This window comes from Cherax quadricarinatus, chromosome 37 (genome assembly GCF_038502225.1).
Source record: "Cherax quadricarinatus isolate ZL_2023a chromosome 37, ASM3850222v1, whole genome shotgun sequence".
Taxonomy (NCBI): Eukaryota; Metazoa; Arthropoda; class Malacostraca; order Decapoda; family Parastacidae; genus Cherax; species Cherax quadricarinatus.
The window spans coordinates 27,920,154-27,938,347 of record NC_091328.1 but is presented as its reverse complement, the minus strand read 5'-3'; the positions used below and the strand labels follow the sequence as shown (position 1 = coordinate 27,938,347).

At 38.0% G+C, this 18,194-nt stretch overlaps 1 protein-coding gene across 2 annotated transcripts in view; it reads left to right on the top strand.

Moving 5' to 3' along the window:
- The window catches only part of LOC128703142 (zinc finger protein 551), a 38,302-nt gene extending 20,699 nt beyond the window's left edge, over positions 1 to 17,603 (top strand). For both annotated transcript variants that reach the window (XM_053797701.2, XM_053797711.2), the window contains one exon: positions 15,062 to 17,603. In XM_053797701.2, coding sequence (XP_053653676.2) covers positions 16,470 to 17,507 — 1,038 coding nt within the window. In that variant the 5' untranslated portion in view covers positions 15,062 to 16,469 and the 3' untranslated portion in view covers positions 17,508 to 17,603. The remainder of the gene's footprint in view (positions 1 to 15,061) is intronic.
- The last annotated feature ends 591 nt before the right edge of the window (positions 17,604 to 18,194 follow it).

Here is an 18,194-nt window from a genome sequence, read left to right as displayed (position 1 = left end):
TAATGTGAAAAATGGCTGGGTCTATGGTTCAGTATCTCAAGAAACCTGATAATGGCCAGAGTTCATCAAATGATTTTAGTCATGATCCTACTGATAACACTGATGTCGATTCTGACTCCGACAGTGGTAATATAAGCGAGAGAAATGAAAGGAATGAGAGTCTGAGAGAGTTAGCATCGATGTGTGATGTTTCTTCTTGGATAATTCCAGTTCCAGACCATTCCCGGATTGAAATCATCAGAACAAGGATGGCCCTTTTCATATTACAAAGAGGAAAAATGCTAAAGGTGATGAACGTCAGCTTTCTAAAGAGTGGTTCTACAAACAGATGCTGAATGGTGAGAAAGTTTTGCGATCATGGATGGTGTACGTGCCAGTCCATGGGAAATTATACTGTTATTGCTGTAGATTGTTTACCTCTGATGTTACAAGTATAACATCAAAGTTTGTGACTGGGTTTCAAATATGGTGGAAGCTGAATCCAAAAGTACACAATTATGAAATTTCTGATGAACACTTAAGTTGCCTTGAGAATTGGAAAACCATGGCAGCCGGTCTAAGGGTGAACAAAACCATAGATGCAGAAATAATTGTTTCAATGGAAATCCAGAAGAAAAGGTGGAAGGAAATATTGTACAGGTTGCTTGACATTACATTGTTTCTGGCTAAACAGAATCTAGCATTTCGTGGCCACAGGGAGAATGAACTCTCGTCAAATAGAGGAAACTTTCTTGAGATGGTTGAATTAATGGCTAAGTATGATCCTGTGCTAAAAGAGCACCTAATGAGACTGAAGTGCAGCTCAAGTGAACACAGATCATCAGTTTCGTATCTCTCACCATCAACTCAAAATGAGCTTTTAAGTGTTCTGGCAAATTGAGTCAAAGAGAAGCTTGTTACTGATATCAGGAGAGCTGTATACTACAGCATTATGTTTGACAGTACACCAGATGCACCACACACTGACTGTATGTCAGAAGTCATCAGGTACGTGCAAATGGAGGATGGAAGAGTTCAAGTGAAGGAAGTTTTTCTTGTTTTTTCCCTTTGAAGGGCAAAAAAAGCTGCTGATATCAGTTCTGATATCCTGAAAAAGCTGGAAAGTGATGGACTGGACTTCATGCTGTGCTGTGCTCAAGGATATGACAATGCTGCCACCATGGCTGGGGTCCATGGAGGTGAATAAATGTAGGATCTGTTACCTGTACTCAAAGTGGTATTTGAGTTTGTTTCCTCAATATTACTATGATTATTTTTTTTTTTTCATTAATAAAGCTGAGAAGTATTCTATTGTTTCGTTTATGGCCCTTAACCCTTAAACGGTCCAGACGTATATATACATTCACTCGCCCAGTGCCCTGAACATTTTGAAAAAAAAAAAAAAACTTTTTTTTTCATAGAAAAAAAGGGCACATTTTTTTAAGTGTTTTAGAATAAAAAAAAAATTTAGAATAAGTACTTAGAGAGATATGAGGCAGAGAAATTGGCACTGGATGCTCATGTGACAGCAACATGGAGTCCTGCTGCTTGCAGAAGTGTTGCCAATATACCTTTTTTTCTATTTTTCATATTACAGTGGAACCTCAAATATCGAACTTTCTTCGGTCCAGAAGGCTGTTCAAGTGTCTTTACCGAATGAATTTATTCCCATCAGGAATAATGTAAATTAGATTAGTCCATTTCAGACCCTCAAAAATACACTTATAAAAGCACTTACAAAAATGCACTTACATAATTGGTTGTGTTGGGAGCAGTTTGATTTTTGAGGTTCCACTGTATTTTATATAATTTTTATGTTCTGATAATTGCAATTTATAGCAGTTCTTGCCATTTCATAACCAATCTTCGTTCTGACACTAGTATTAGGTACTGAAATTGTACTCAAATTGTCACAAAGACATTGACAGATGGACATTTACACCTGCCTTGGCCATTTACTATTGTCTTGGAATAGAAACAAAGTATTTATAGGTCCCAGCAATGTTTTGGATATGTTGAAGTATATAATAATAATGAGGAAGAGAGGAGGAGGAGGAGGAGGAGGAGGAGGAGGAGGAGAAGGAGGAGATAGAGGAGGAGATAGAGGAGGAGATGGAGGAGAATAATAATAATGATAATAATAATAATACGTAATAATAATAATACACCTACCATCCAACTTACGACCTGCTCGACTTACGACCACTCGACTTATGACCGTGTTTTTTATGCCAAATTTCTGGGAAATAAACAACTATTTGTGTTGTACAGTGTTTATCCTAAACCTTACAGTATAAAATACAGTACTAACAACATAAAAAGTAAAGTAAAACATGAAATACCAAAATAAAACAATAAAATAAAGTCATTACAAAAAAATGTTTTGCTGATATTCAGTAGTAAAGTTCGACTTACGACCATTTCGACTTACGACCGGTTTCTCGGAACCGAACTCGGTCGTAAGTCGGATGGTAGGTGTACCTAATAATAATACGTAATAATAAGTTCCCTTGAAGCATAAAAAACTAAGTCCACCCCTGACAGTGACATGATAAGGGGAGATAACATCTGATAAGAGCATACACGAGGGTGGGGGAGGGTGCAGCTGATAAGAAAAGATTAGATGACCCTCCCCCATGCTTTGTTTTTGCTGGTGCACAAACATTTCTGTCTGTCAAGCTCCTTGTCTAACTATCTGTCTAGTTCTCTGTCTCAGAGAGAGCCACAAGACTGCATCATCAATTTACTCGCATCAAGAAGAGTATAGCACTTTGTCTGGATTTTTGGGTTATCCTAGGTAATTTATACTATGTATACTTGTATTTATGTGTACCTGTGAGACAGACAGACAAAGACATTGAAAAAGATAGACAGAGACAGATAGACAAAGCCAGAGACAGACACAGATAGAGACAGACAGAGATAGACAAAGAGACAGAGATATACAAGACAGACAGACAGAGACATAGAGACAGAGACAGAAATCGACAGACCCTAAACTTTCCTCTTAAAAGAGAAGTGTTAATATGACATTACATCAGTGAATCCTTGGTGTTTGCTGCACTGTTTGCTCTAGCTGGCACTCAGTTTAACTGGTGCTCCCACAAGGTACTAAGTGGTCCCATATTTTTTTAATACTGCGCACACTGAGTGTTAAGACCAATTCTATGCTGACCAGGCATCTCAGACCAATCATGCCAAATTTTGAGGCAGGAAAAATAAAACGTATGTATACGTTTGGGGCGCTACACGTAAGAAGGTGTATATATACGTTTGGACTGTTTAGGGGTTAAACATTCTCATTGCTAAACATTAGTCACTGGTCATGCAGTAGTGAAGTAACTGGAGTTTACTCCCCCCATTCCCACACCCCTGGATTTCATGGGGGTGACACCAGAGATGCCGCCCTGGGTGACACCAACCCTAGCAACGCCTCTGTATGTATATATATCTAGACAATAGTATGTGACTAAGGTAGGTGAATATTTTCACCTGTCACTGTGTTTGTGACTATTTGAGTACTATTTCAGCACCTAATACAGTGGTCCCTCGCCTAACGATATTAATCCGTTCCTAAGAGCTCATCGTTAGCCGAGTTAATTTTCCTCATAAATAACGGAAATCCAATTAATCCGTTCCAGGCAGCCAAAAGTATTAAAAAAATTTTTTTTTTTCATGAAATATACATTTCCCTACAAAGAAAACAATAAGACATGAACAATAACTACACAAATAAATGTTAAAATGACACTTATGTACCTTTATTGAAGAGTATTGATGGGTGATGAGACACTTTTTTTCTTGAACACTCTCGGATTTTCAGAGTGATACATGAGTAAAAGCTTCACTTTGCAATCTGCACTAGCATTACAACAATACATGAGAGTTAGCCTGTCTTTCACAGGTGTGTGTCCTGGGAGTACCTTTTCCTCCTGAGTTATGTAGGTCCTGTTTGGCATTTTCTTCCAGAAGAGGCCTGTTTTGTCACAATTGAACACTTGTTGGGGGATGAATTTTTCAGCTTCACAATGCCTTATCACACTGTGTATTCCACTACAATTCTTAAATCTCTCAAGCCAACCATTGCTGCCCTTAAATTCATCAATATGAGCACTAGTTCCAGGCATTTTTTCCTGTTCACCTGGGTGTTAGTCAACTGCTGTGGGTCGCATCCTGGGGGACAAGATTAAGGACCCCAATGGAAATAAGTTAGACAGTCCTCGATGATGCACTGGCTTTCTTGGGTTTTCCTGGGTGGCTAACCCTCTGGGGTTAATCGTTTCTCGGTAATTGTTTCACGTTAAGCCACACCAACAACACACTCTCCACATCTTCTAGTAGTACAGCTGATGGTGGTGGAGCAACAGCTGACTGTGGTGCAGCAACAGCTGACGGTGGTGCAGCAACAGCTGACAGTGGTGCAGCAACAGCTGACGGTGGTGCAGCAACAGCTGACGGTGGTGCAGCAACAGCTGAAGGTGGTGCAGCAGCAGCTGACTGTGGTATGATAGTATTTCTTACCCTTTTTACCACAGGGTTGGCACTAGAAGCTTTCTTTGGGCCCATGGTGGCTTATTTAGCAGTTACAAGCACTATAAACAATGGAATAATACAAAATGTATCGAATGTATGCATGCAACCAGCCACCCTGGCTTGTAAATAATGACGGCAAGGCTGGATGGACAGGTTCGGGACAAGTCATGTTGGTCAGAAACAGCTGATGGTGGTGCAGCAGCAGCTGACTGTGGTGCAGCAGCAGCTGATCATGGTGCAGCAACAGCTGACTGGTCCAACAGCAGCCGACTGTGGTGCAGCAACAGCTGATGGTGGTGCAGCAACAGCTGACTGTGGTGCAGCAGCAGCTGACTGTGGTGCAGCAACAGCTGATGGTGGTGAAGCAGGCTGGTGCAACAGCTGACCGTGGTGCAGCAACACCTGACTGCGGTACAATAGTATTTCTCACCTTTTTTACCACAGGGTTGGCACTAGAAGCTTTCTTTGGGCCCATGGTGGCTTATTTAGCAGTTACAAGCACTATAAACAATGGAATAATACAAAATGTATCAAATGTATGCATGCAACCGGCCACCCTGGCTTGTAAACAATGACAGCAAGGCAGCTGAGGCGCTCAGGCTGGACGGACAGGTTTGGGAAGAATCACATTGGGCGAGTTTTTTATCATTGAGCGGGCCAAATTTTTTACACTCAAATGCTTCGTTAGGCGGATTTAATGTTATGCAATGCATTCGTTAGGCGAAGGTCCACTTTATTAGTGTCAGAACAAAGATCAGCTATGAAATCACACGAACTACTACAAATTGTAATTATCAGAAAACAAAAATTATACAAATTCATAAAATGAGAAAAAAAGGTATGTCGGCAACACTTCTGCAAATGGCAGCGCTTCATGTTGCCATCAGGTGAGCAACAAGTGCCAAATTTGCGACCTTTTATCTCCATAAGTACTGACTCGTTTTTTTTTTACATTGCTTGATGTAAAAAAATGTTTTCTTTAAAAAAAAAAAAAATCTAAATATTGGGAGCGCTGGGCGAGAAAATGTAGATCTATGTTTGGATAGTTAAGGGGTTAATAAATGTATGTTAGAGGGTAAGGTACTTAGCGATAAGCAGAGAGCATGCATAATTCCTTTTTATAAAGGCAAAGGGGACAAAAGAGAGTGCAAAAATTATTTGGGAATAAGTCTGTTGAGTATACCTGGTAAAGTGTATGGTAGAGTTATTATTGAAATAATTAATAGTAAGATGGAGAGTAGGATAGCAGATGAACAAGGTGATTTTAGGAAAGATAGGGGGTGTGTAGACCAAGTGTTCACAGTGAAACATATAGTTAAGGATAAAGAGGCTTTTGTGGCATTAATGGGTTTGAAAAATGCGTATGATGGTGGATGAGGGGGGTCAGTGTGGCAGATGTTACAGATGTATGGAATAAGAGGTAGGTTATTGAAAGCAGTGAAGAGTTTTTATGAGGATAGTGAGGCTCAGGTTAAAATTTGTAGGAGGGAGATTATTTCCCAGTAAAAGTAGGTCTTAGACAAGGATATGTGATGCCACCATGGTTGTTCAATATATTTTTAGATGGAGTTGTAAGAGAAGTGAATGCTCGGGTGTTGGCAAGAGATGTGGGGTTAAAATATAAAGAATCTAACACAAATTGGGAATTGTCACAGTTGCTCTTTGCTGATGACACTGTTCTCTTGGGAGATTCTGAAGAGAAGCTGCAGAGGTTGCTGGACGAGTTTGGTAGGGTTTGTAAAAGAAGAAAATTAACCCTTTCAAGGTTTTTGACATAGTACATCTTGCACCCTCAACTCAAGCAGGAAATGGCTAGTAGGCCTAGATGTGAAAGAATGGGTCTGCATGGTCAGTGTATGCAGTATAAAAAAATCCTGTAGCACACAGTGCATAAGGAGAAAAAACACTCCGACTGTGTTTTTGGTTTAAAACAGCTACTTTGCAGTCTATTTTCATATGGAATTTATGGTTGTATTTTTGCTTTCGTGGTCTCTTGTGATAGAATGGAAGATATTTTACAGAAATAGAGATAATTTTGATGGGTTTCACAATGAAAAGTACCTCAAAATTGAGGGCAAAGTAGCGAAAATGTTTGATTATTGCCGATGTTCAAGAGTAAACAAATCACGCCACACGTCTAATACACATCAACTGGTGAGTCTGATATTCTTGCAGAAGTGCACTGATATTATTTATACCATTTTTACAATGATGCAGTAGTATACATAACAGTAAATCTTCTATTCTTTGTGAAAATAAAAATTCAAAATAGAAAGCAAAAGTAATGTAAGAGGGGCCTGGAGATGTGACTAATGAACAGATAAAATCTTGTTTTAGTGCCAGGAATGTCTGTCTTGTTTATTCTGGACCATGTTTTGAAATTGGCATCTTTTCAAATTTGTGTGAAATTGGCCAAATTGCTAATTTCTGACCACTTTATTGTGTAGTTGGAGTTGGTAAATGCAGTTTCTCATTCTCAGTCGATAGAACAAATGGAACTCTAGCAAAATAGCTATGATTGTAGACTGAAACATTGGAATTAGCTGAAAATAGGGATCAAAGTGGGAGAAATCGCTGACGCATAAATATCGTGGATACCGCTAACTTTGCAAGAGCATAATTCCATAAGTTTTCCATCAAATTTCATACTTTTGGTGTCATTATGATCAGAAAAGAATTATCATTTCATAAGAAATTTTTTTTTTTTTTTTTTTTTTTTAATATTTTTTGACCCTGAGTGGGAGTTAAGGATCGAGGGTTTTGACCCTGAAAGGGTTAAAAGTGAATACAGTGATCCCTCATTTTTCATAATTAATCCGTTCCCGAGACTTTGACTATCGAAATTTATGATTTACGAAACCATTTTCCCCATAAAAAATACAGTGGTCTCCCAGTATACGATATTAATCCGTTCCTGAGAGCTCATTGTATGCCAAAATTATTGAAAGGCGAATTAATTTTCCCCATAAGAAATAATGGAAATCAAATTAATCCGTGCAAGACACCCAAAAGTACTACGAAAATTTTTTTTACCACATGAAATATTGAGTTTAATGCACACAAACTGAAGAAGACATGCACAATTAGTAGTACTCTACTAACAATAGAATACATGACACCTTTAATGAAGATCTGGTGATGATTGATGAGATGGGAGGAGGGGAGAGTGTCGAACTTATTGTTTAGAAGGGGAATCCCCTTCCATTAGGACTTGAGGTAGCAAGTCCTTTTCCAGGGTTACTTCCCTTCTTCTTTTAATGCCACTAGGACCAGCTTGAGAGTCACTGGACCTCTGTCGCACAACAAATCTGTCGATAGAGCTCTGTACCTCCCGTTCCTTTACGATTTGTCTAAAATGGGCCACAACATTGTCATTGTAATAGTCACCAACACGGCTTGCAATAGCTGTGTTAAGGTGATTTTCATCCATAAAGGTTTGCAGTTGAACCCACTTTGCACACATTTCCTTAATTTTTGAAGTAGGCACAATGGATTCCACAACTGGCATAGGCTTCTCAGGGTTAGTGCCAAACCCTTCAAAATCTTTCTTAATTTCCATACTAATTCTCACCCTTTTTACCACAGAGTTGGCACTAGAAGCTTTCTTGGGACCCATGGTGACTTATTTTGCAGAAACAAGCACCAAAAACACTGCGATAATATGGAATGTACCGAATATATGCTTAGATGCGAGCACACTGGCTGGCTTATAAACACTGGCACTCACGTGGACGCGTCCCAGGCAAATTACGTGGCAGGTTTTTTAACGAGTGGCGAGGCAAAATTTTGGCATTAAAATGTATCGAATACCGAATTTAACGTATACTGATGCCATTGAATACCGGGGGTCCACTGTATTGTAAATCAAATTAATTTGTTCCAGACATCCAGAAGTATCGACAAAAAAAAATTTTTTTTTTTACCTTAAAGAGAGATTTACATGCACAAAAGAATGAACATTCAACATGATAGTTACCTTTATTAAAGGCTGTTGTTGATGGATGGAAGACAGGGAGGAGGGGAGAGGGAAGAGAGGTTATTGTTTGAAAGGGGAATCCCCCTCCATAAGGACTCTAGGAACCAAGTCCTTATCAGGGGTCACTTCCTTAGCCACTTCCCTAGCTTAAATATAGATTTACATGCAGAAAAGATTGACAAATAAATATAAAGCACTAATAAAATATATAAATGAACATTTAACATCACACATATCTTTATTGAAGACTCTTGGTGTATGGCAGAGGGAGGGGAGGCGAGTTTATTGTTGGGGAATATGACACTAATATCAGCTCTATAGCTTATTTATCTATCACAATTCAACTGATATGACATAATAAACAATATTAATAACATAGAAACATGACATATACTCTGGAATGAATAAAATAAGTCATTATGTAACGACAGGTGTTGTGTTGTTGTTGGATGTATAAGGGCCACTGTGAGTATAACCCATACATGATGTTGGTGAAGGCTGCAGCTGAGGCAGCGGTGTTTTCTGTAGCCCTAAATAACTCCAACAATATTGAACAAGTTAGTAGAATCGCTGAATCACAGAAGGCACCCTCTACCACCATCACTACTAACCTCTACCACCATCACTACCACTGTACATGCATCAGTGGTTTTGCCAATTTTCAGGCCTATTTTTGGCCAATTCCAGTGTTCCGTTGGCTAAAATCATAACTATTTTGCTAGAACTCCATTTGTTCTATCAATTGAGTACAAGAAACTGCCCATTTATTGATTTCAACTATCTAATAAAGTGGTCAGAAATTGGCAATTTGGTCAATTTCTCACAAATTTCAAAGGATGTCCATTTTAAAATAGGGTCTAGAATAAACAAGACAGACATTCCTGGCACTAAAATAACATGTTCTCTGTTCATTAGTCATGTCTCCAGGCCTCTCTTATATTACTCTTGCTTTTCATTTTGAATTTTTATTCTCACAAAAAATAGAAGATTTATTATGCAGACTACTGCATTATTGTAAAAATGGTATAAATAATATCAGCATACTTGTGAAAGAATATTAGACTCACTAGTTGACGTGTATTGGACATGTGGCATGATTTGTTTGCCCTTGTACATCGGCAAAAATCGAACATTTCCGCTATTTTGAGCTCAATTTCAAGGTACTTTTCATTATGAAACCAATCAAAATCATCACCATTTCTGTAATATATCCTCCATTCTATCAAATGAAACCAAGAAAACGAGAACACAACCATAAATACCATACAAAAATACACTGCAAAGTCCCTGTTTTAAACCAAAAACACAGTCTGAGTTTTTTTCTATTCATTATGCATTGAGGTGCAAGATTTTTTTTTTTTTATACTGCACACACTGACCATGCAGACCCAGTCTTTCATATGTAGGCCTACCAGCTTTCTCTCGCTAGATTTGAAGGCGCTAGAATTTATAAGTACAAGTACGGCACTGACCCTGGCTCTCAAGCCATACAAGTATGGCACCGACCCTGAAAGGGTTAAATTTGCTAGCTTATTAGAGTATCTGCAATTTTTATTTTCCTCTTGCACTCTCCTCCATTAACCCCCGTCTTCACACACTTGCCCTTGTTACAAAAAACGCGATTTCTAATAAGCATAGAGATCTCCAGTGAATACTAGGAAGGACTGCCCTTCTAGCATCCAGCCTGTTACTGGGTTTTTGTAACAAGTAGTCAGTATCCTGGTCCAATTATTCATTAGAATTCAATAATAATTATTAGTGCTTCAGGATTGCAACTGGTAGGCTACGACTAAAGAAATTCAAATTTAATAAGTTTATTAATAATAAAATTGTCTAGGCGTATATTATCAAATTAAATTAATGTAATGAACATAATCGAAATAATCACTTCTCTCGTGTACAGTAGTATTGTGCTGAAGGCACATATCACATTTATATGTCATAAGTACCGTCTGGTACATTAACATTTAATAATACATATATATACAAATAAGTTTGTGTGTATGTGTGTAAGTGCTCTAAGTAGTTCGCTATGTCTCATGACTCGACTAGACTTAAACCAGTGACTGACAAAGTCCTCACATCAACTAACTTCTTGACCAACCTGGCAATCAGAACAGCTTGCTTGAACAATAAAATGACTGATAAGCCGAACAGCAATATAACAAGCAAAAGTGACACAGAATCAGGAACAAGGAGATAATATAACGACACTAAGTAGGGACCATCTGCAGATCCTCCACAAAAATCACAAAACTCCCATACTACTGAATCTAATTTCAGCATTAGAAAATCCCCGACTGTGACAGTGCACAGGTACCAGTACAAGTTAGGTCAGAAGCTACAGCTCAGGACCTGAGTTTCTCAGAGTGTCTATGCGACACACAACCTCAGTACAACGTCGAAAATCACTAAGTCTAGACAATGTTCTATGAACAAAGTTCCACAGAACCAACAACAAGAAAATGACAGAGACGATCTTCCAACAAGGGCCCACAAGAGACAGGCATGTGGGGTGTCTTGCCAGGAGAACGTCCAACCAACAAGAGAGAGCGCAGCCCAGGCAGACTACTCCAGGCGAGGTGTGAACACCCCCCTTTGATCACGTGACTCCGTGCTGCTGCTACCCAGCAGCACCGAGAAGCCGGCAAAGAAACGAGCAATGAGCGATAATTACAGTAGTTAGACAATCAAGACTTGAACTATGAGCACTGAATAATATATATATATACATGTTACATCCTACCTAATAGCATAACTAAGTCAAATAATAATATAAAGCAAAATATTTATGATTTAGCTATTATCGCAAATATAAGCAATATAAAATTATATGAACAGGTAATATACATTATATGCATTGTGACCCATTCAGGGGTCGCAATACCCCCCCAGCACGACAAACGGTCGCACTAGGAGTTGCGTTAATGTCTTTCACATAATTACTCTTATAACTCGTGTCACTTTAATAATACAATTCATTATAAAATTAAGAGTCACACTTGTGCCAAGCACTTTTTACATTTTAAAGCATCTGTTTCACTATAAGTTATGCCTCTTGTACTAGGGCAGTACACAGTATCATATCTCTGCATACTTGTGGTTTGTACATCAGTGTAGAGACAGGATAACGTAGACAAGCATGACATGTTGAGGCTCGATCATAGTAGTGGAGACTGCATATGAACAACAGTCTTGTGCGATAGACAGGAGACGGCATTTCACTCTTAAGTAGTGGTAGTGGAATGCGAGGCAGTATGGACATCTGCATATGAGAAAACTTAAGGTGTGTAGTGAAGGGGGGGGGGTCTGCGGCAGAACTGTTCCGCCACTCGGTAATATTGCCCACACAACACTACACACTCAACACTCAGCTTCTGTCTCCAACTGTCTCCTCCTCACACCAACATATATCACCACTACTGTGAATATATAAATGGATTAATTAGATATGAGTATACATAGTTTACATGGGCTGGAGAGATTATGTTACTTTACTGAATTTGACGTAGCAAGTAACAAAAGGTATTTGGGCATAAAATTACGTTAATTTAATGTAACTATGATAATTAAGGACGTGACAAAGCGTCAGTAATTACATTACAATGACCACTGATATGTTGGATACTAATAGAGTAAGGCTGGATTCTGAGAGCCCACCTTATGATCCTATCATTTTTACTCTTCATTGTGTTTATATAGGTGAGTGGATTGTGGTCTGGAAAAATGTTAATTTTAAATGGGGAAGTGCCCAAATACACGTCAAAATGTTCCAAGGACACCACAAGAGCTAGAGCCTCTTTCTCAACAGTGGCATAGTTTTTCTGGTGTCGTTTGAGCTTAGATGAATAGTAACATATAGGATGGAGAATGTCAGTGGATGTTGACTGTTGGAGCAGCACAGCACCCACTGCATAACCACTCGCATCTATATGTAAAAAGAAAGGAAGATTGAAATTAGGACTCCTCAATACAGGAGCAGAGGAGAGCAAACGCTTCAACCTTTTGAACAAGTCTGAACAATCTCTAGTCCAGATGAACTGAACTTTGCTACTAGTAAGCTCAGTGAGAGGAGCAGCAATCTGAGAAAAGTTTGGACAGAACCTGCAATAATATCCTGCCATGCCCAGGAATCTCTGTACAGTGGACCCCCGCATAACGATGGCATCACATAGCGATTTTTCCGCATACCGATTACTTTTATCGCAAAATTTTTGCCGCGCATACCGATTAAAAACCCGCTTACCGATTTTCGTCCGAGACGCGTCCAATGTGCCCTCACATGTGCCGGCCGTCCCATTGTTTACCAGCCAGCCTCCGCGGTAACATCCAAGCATACACTCGGAATATTTCGTATTATTACAGTGTTTTCGGTGCTGTTTCTGGAAAATAAGTGACCATGAGCCCCAAGAAAGCTTCTAGTGCCAACCCTGTGGTAAAAAGGGTGAGAATTAGTATGGAAATTAAGAAAGATTTTGAAGGGTTTGGGGCTAACCCTGAGAAGCCTATGCCAGTTGTGGAATCCATTGTGCCTACTTCAAAGATTAAGGAAATGTGTGCACAGTGGGTTGAACTGCAAACCTTTATAGATGAAAATCACCCTGACACAGCTGTTGCAAGCCGTGCTGGTGACTATTTCAATGACAATGTTATGGCCCATTTTAGGAAAGTCTTGAAGGAACGGGAGGTACAGAGCTCTATGGACAGATTTGTTGTGCGACAGAGGTCCAGTGACTCTCAAGCTGGTCCTAGTGGCATTAAAAGAAGAAGGGAAGTAACCCCAGAAAAGGACTTGCTACCTCAAGTCCTAATGGAAGGGGATTCCCCTTCTAAACAGTAAGAAGATAATGCTCTCCCCTCCTCCCATCCCATCAATCATCACCAGATCTTCAATAAAAGTAAGTGTCATGTAATTGTGCATGCCTTTTTCAGTTTGTGTGTATTAAAATTAACATTTCATGTGGTAAAAAAAAATTTTTTTCATACTTTTGGGCGTCTTGCACGGATTAATTTTATTTCCATTATTTCTTATGGGGAAAATTCATTCGCATAACGATTATTTCGCATAACGATGAGCCCTCTTGCACGGATTAAAATCGTTAACCGGGGGTCCACTGTATTTCCTTCCTATCTTGTGGCACTGGAAATGCAGAAATAGCACGAACCTTAGCCTCAATAGGAGCAACCTCACCTTGGCCGATACAAAAGCCTAGATAGGTAATCTTGGCTTGACCAAAACTACATTTAGCTAAGTTAACAGTGAAGCTGTAGTGCGCCAGTCTCTCAAACAATACTCTGATACGCGTCAAGTGTTGTTCCCACTCGTCACTGTACACCACTAAGTCGTCAAGGTAGGCTTCTACTCCGTCGAAGTTGTGGGTTAACTCATTCATTATACATTGGAATGAAGAAGCCGCGTTACATAAGCTGAAGGGGGTGACGAGGTAGTTAAACAATCCATCTTGAACAGTAAAAGCAGATATTTCTTGAGAACGTTTACTAAGAGGTGTAGGTGGAGGTGTGTGTGCTGGCTTGCCTGTCACTTGACACGTGTGGCAACGTCGCACATGAATAGCTTTTGCATTTTTTGCCAGTTTAACGAGTGTCTTCTTGACACCCATATGTCCTCCAATGGGACTATTGTGAGCAAAATCAATGGCTTGTTCACGAAATGTAACTGGTAACACTGTGAGATGCTTGACTGTGGTGGAAACACTATCAGCTGACAACTTAAATGTATTTTTCTCCATCAGTACACCATTACTATAATAGTAACAATTATCGAGATCCTTTGCTTAACTCTCAGTAACTGCTATATCTCTCAGTCTTTCCAGTGACTGATCAACAAACTGATCCTTCATTAAATCATCATGAGTTAGAAATTTAACGTCAGTTGTGTCCTGACTAGGTTGATGACATGGGGAAGTCAGTGTTAATGATCCTGGGTGCAGAGCATCACTGAACAACATATTCAAGCCCAAATCATTGTCATCCACTAACTCAACAAGAGACAAGGATGGTTGTTGTATCTTTGACATAGCTCTAGTAATTGCGCTGAGAGGAAATAAAATAGGCTTCTCTCTACAAGCTTCAATAGCCTAATTATCATCAGTGGTATTATCAATCACAAGTGGTTCCTTACATATACCAGCATGAAGGATATCATTCCCTATCAACAAGTCCACTGACCTGATGGGAAATACACCACTTGATATACCTACTGAAATATAACCAGTATAATAGCTTGTTTCAATGTAAACTTTGTGCAGAGGTGCTTTATAACAGCCCCACCATAGGCTTCTAACAATACATCTATCTTGGTATAGGTATCATCAGTTATGGTCAGTACATCTTTTCTTAATAAGGTGAGATAACTGCAAGTGTCTCTGAAAGTAATTATCTCAGTTAGATGTGTCTTAACTTTCATCTTGTCATTATTGTATACCTTATACCTTTCTTGCACAACATCTATACATTTGGTTGAAAACCAGTTGAGAACAAATTACATCTTTAATAAAATTATGAATATTACATTTACAATTGTTGATTAATGTGTATTCCTTCCTTTTGCAGTTAATCATCTCAACAAAAAAGAATTATACTTAATGTCATCATCCAGTAATATGAAAGTGTTGTAAGTGGCAGATATACTGCAGAAACTGTGTGAACAATGGTCCAGACTTGAAGCTCACCTAATTATTCTGACAATCGCAACTACATCTTCAACAACCAGTGAACGTTAGCTCTCTTATTATAATAATGTAGTTCTTCTTTCAACGAACTGACCATATCCCACCAAGGCAGGTGGGCCCAAAAAAGAAAAACAAAAGTTCCTCTTTTTAAATTTAGTTATGTATTCAGGAGAAGAGGTTGCTAGTCCATTGCTCCCGGCATTTTAGTCGCCTCTTATGGCACGCATGACTTACAGAGGAAGAATTCTATTCCACTTCCCCAGGGAGAAATACTGTACTTATGTTAATATAACACTGTACATGTATTATCAATATCTTTTGCTCTAAAACCAATTACATCTTGACAGCTTCCTAGCATATGTAAATATTTAGTATTGTTATTAAACGTAAGCGTAGAGTCTTAATAAACTGTGTAAATTTATTTTGTAATTTTTTTGTCTAAAAATATCAGTATTTTATTAACCATTTTGCAGAAGTAATAACGAAGGCAACTGAATATGTTATATCATGTTAACAGTTTCCCAAAATTATTTTAATTAAAACACAGAGTTAAAGGTTAGCTGTTACTGTCATGCCCTGTGTGGTAGAATTATTTTTATGCTGTGCACTCACCACATGAACCCATTCTCATATGTCTAGACCAATATTTGCTGCTCAACAAATTTGTGGACTGTATGAATTAAACATTGTTGTGAACACTGCTGTGATGTATAATATGCAGAGTTTAAGAGAGTGTGTGCTGTTGTTATTGTATACACTCATGTTGATGCTCTGCACTGTTGTTATTATATACATTCACGTTGATGCAGTGTACTAATTTTAGTCATACAAACAATAGCAGATAACAAAATTACTTAAGAAAATGCTAATTACTTAATTGCAGTTCATATAAAGTTTATAAAATACTAATACTAATATATTCCATGAATTATTTAGAATTTTGTCATTGGATTGCTCATTATTCATTGTGCTTAGAATTTGTATTAAGTCTGAACATTAATTGCAAAAAAAAACTGTTTTTATTCTCTCATTTACAATATAAGTCAGTAAATAATGCTTAATTTAAAATTAAATTATATTCTCTAAAGTTTTTAATAATTTTTTTAAACATTAGGTAATTTTAACAATAAACAAGAGATAATAATGAGTTATATGAACACAATGTGTTTAAATGATCTTTTCCACAATATTCTTTTTTTAGAAATTTTGGATGATGTGCAAGAGTTTAATAAGCAAAAAAAGTAATATCAGTACTCATTATCTAAGTGACTTCTCAGTTAGGTAACATAATGCAGCCCATGAAAGTTCCTAATATAAACAACACACATGAGTGTTCAGTGTGTTTAAAAAACTTTGTTACAAAAAAATATCTTGTACAACATGTGAGACTTCATTTACAAGAAAAACCATATCAGTGTTCTGAGTGTCTAAAAGACTTTTCATGTAAATCAAGTCTTATACGGCACATGAGAGTTCATTCATCAGAAAATTTATACCAGTGTTCAGAATGTTTAAAAAACTTTACATGTAAATCAAGTCTAACATCACACATGATAGTTCATTCACAAGAAAAACCATATCAGTGTTCTGAGTGTTTAAAAAACTTTTCAAGAAAATCACATCTAATACGACACACAAAAATTCATTCACAAGAAAAACCATATCAGTGTTCCGAGTGTCTAAAAAACTTTTCAAGAAAATCATTTCTAATACGACACATGACAGTTCATTCTCAAGAAAAACCATACCAGTGTTCAGAGTGTATAAAAAGCTTTTCACAAAAATCAACTCTTATGCAACACATGACAATTCATTCACAAGAAAAACCATACCAGTGTTCCGAGTGTTTAAAAAACTTTGCTTTAAAAAAATATTTTATAAGCCATATGAGAGTTCATTCACTAGAAAAACCTTGTCAGTGTTCAGTGTGTTTAAAAGACTTTTCATGTAAATCAAGTCTAATGAAACATATCAGAATTCATTCACAAGAAAAACCATATCAGTGTTCAGAGTGTTTAAAAGGCTTTTCACAAAAATCATATCTTTCACAACACATGAGAGTTCATTCACAAGAAAAACCATTTCAGTGTTCAGAGTGTTTGAAAGACTTTTCATGTAAATCACATCTAATACAACACATGACAGTTCATTCTCAAGAAAAACCATATCAGTGTTCAGAGTGTTTAAAAAACTTTTCACTGAAAGGAAATCTAATAAGACACTTGAGAATTCATTCACAAGAAAAACCATTTAAGTGTTCAGAGTGCTTAAAAGATTTTGCACAGAAATCACATTTAATACAACACATGAGTGTTCATTCAGTATAGAATCCCCTTGGCAATGCTTTTGCTTCACAGGCTGAGTGTCCATGGTTCGATCCTTGGGAAGGGTAAAAACATTGGGCATGTTTCCTTACACTTATTGTCCTGTTCACCTAGCAAGCAGGTAGGTACCTGGGTGTTAGTCAATTGGTGTGGGTCGTAGCTTAGGGGACAAGATTGAGGACCCCCACTGGAAATCAGACATATAGTCCCTCGATGATACACTCACTTCCTTGGATTGTCCTGGATGGCTAATCGGGTTTAAAGATCCAAATAAACTCTTTTCTTCGGTTTACCTCTGGCCAACAGTAGCAGCTTGGTAAATCAGGCCCTGGTTCACCACAAGACCTGGTCATACACTGGGCTGCATGGGCGTTGACCCCCAAAACCCTCTCTAGGTATATACAGTCTTGCAGATTCACTTTTATTCCTTAGCTTGGTAAAGGAGACGAGTGGAATTCAGAAGCACGACTAATGCTGAGTTGTAAAATTTACCTTTTTATAGCTTGAGAATAAGGTCCTTGTTTACACATTGGCTATGTTAGGTTTCACCACAACAATTTACAAAATGAGCACTCATACAATATTTACCAGTTAACATTCGCTAAGTGTGTAAAAAGTTGAGCACTCCATTATATTTGTGTAAATAATATAGGAGTACAATAGTTAATGCACATAGTGACCTCAGCACTG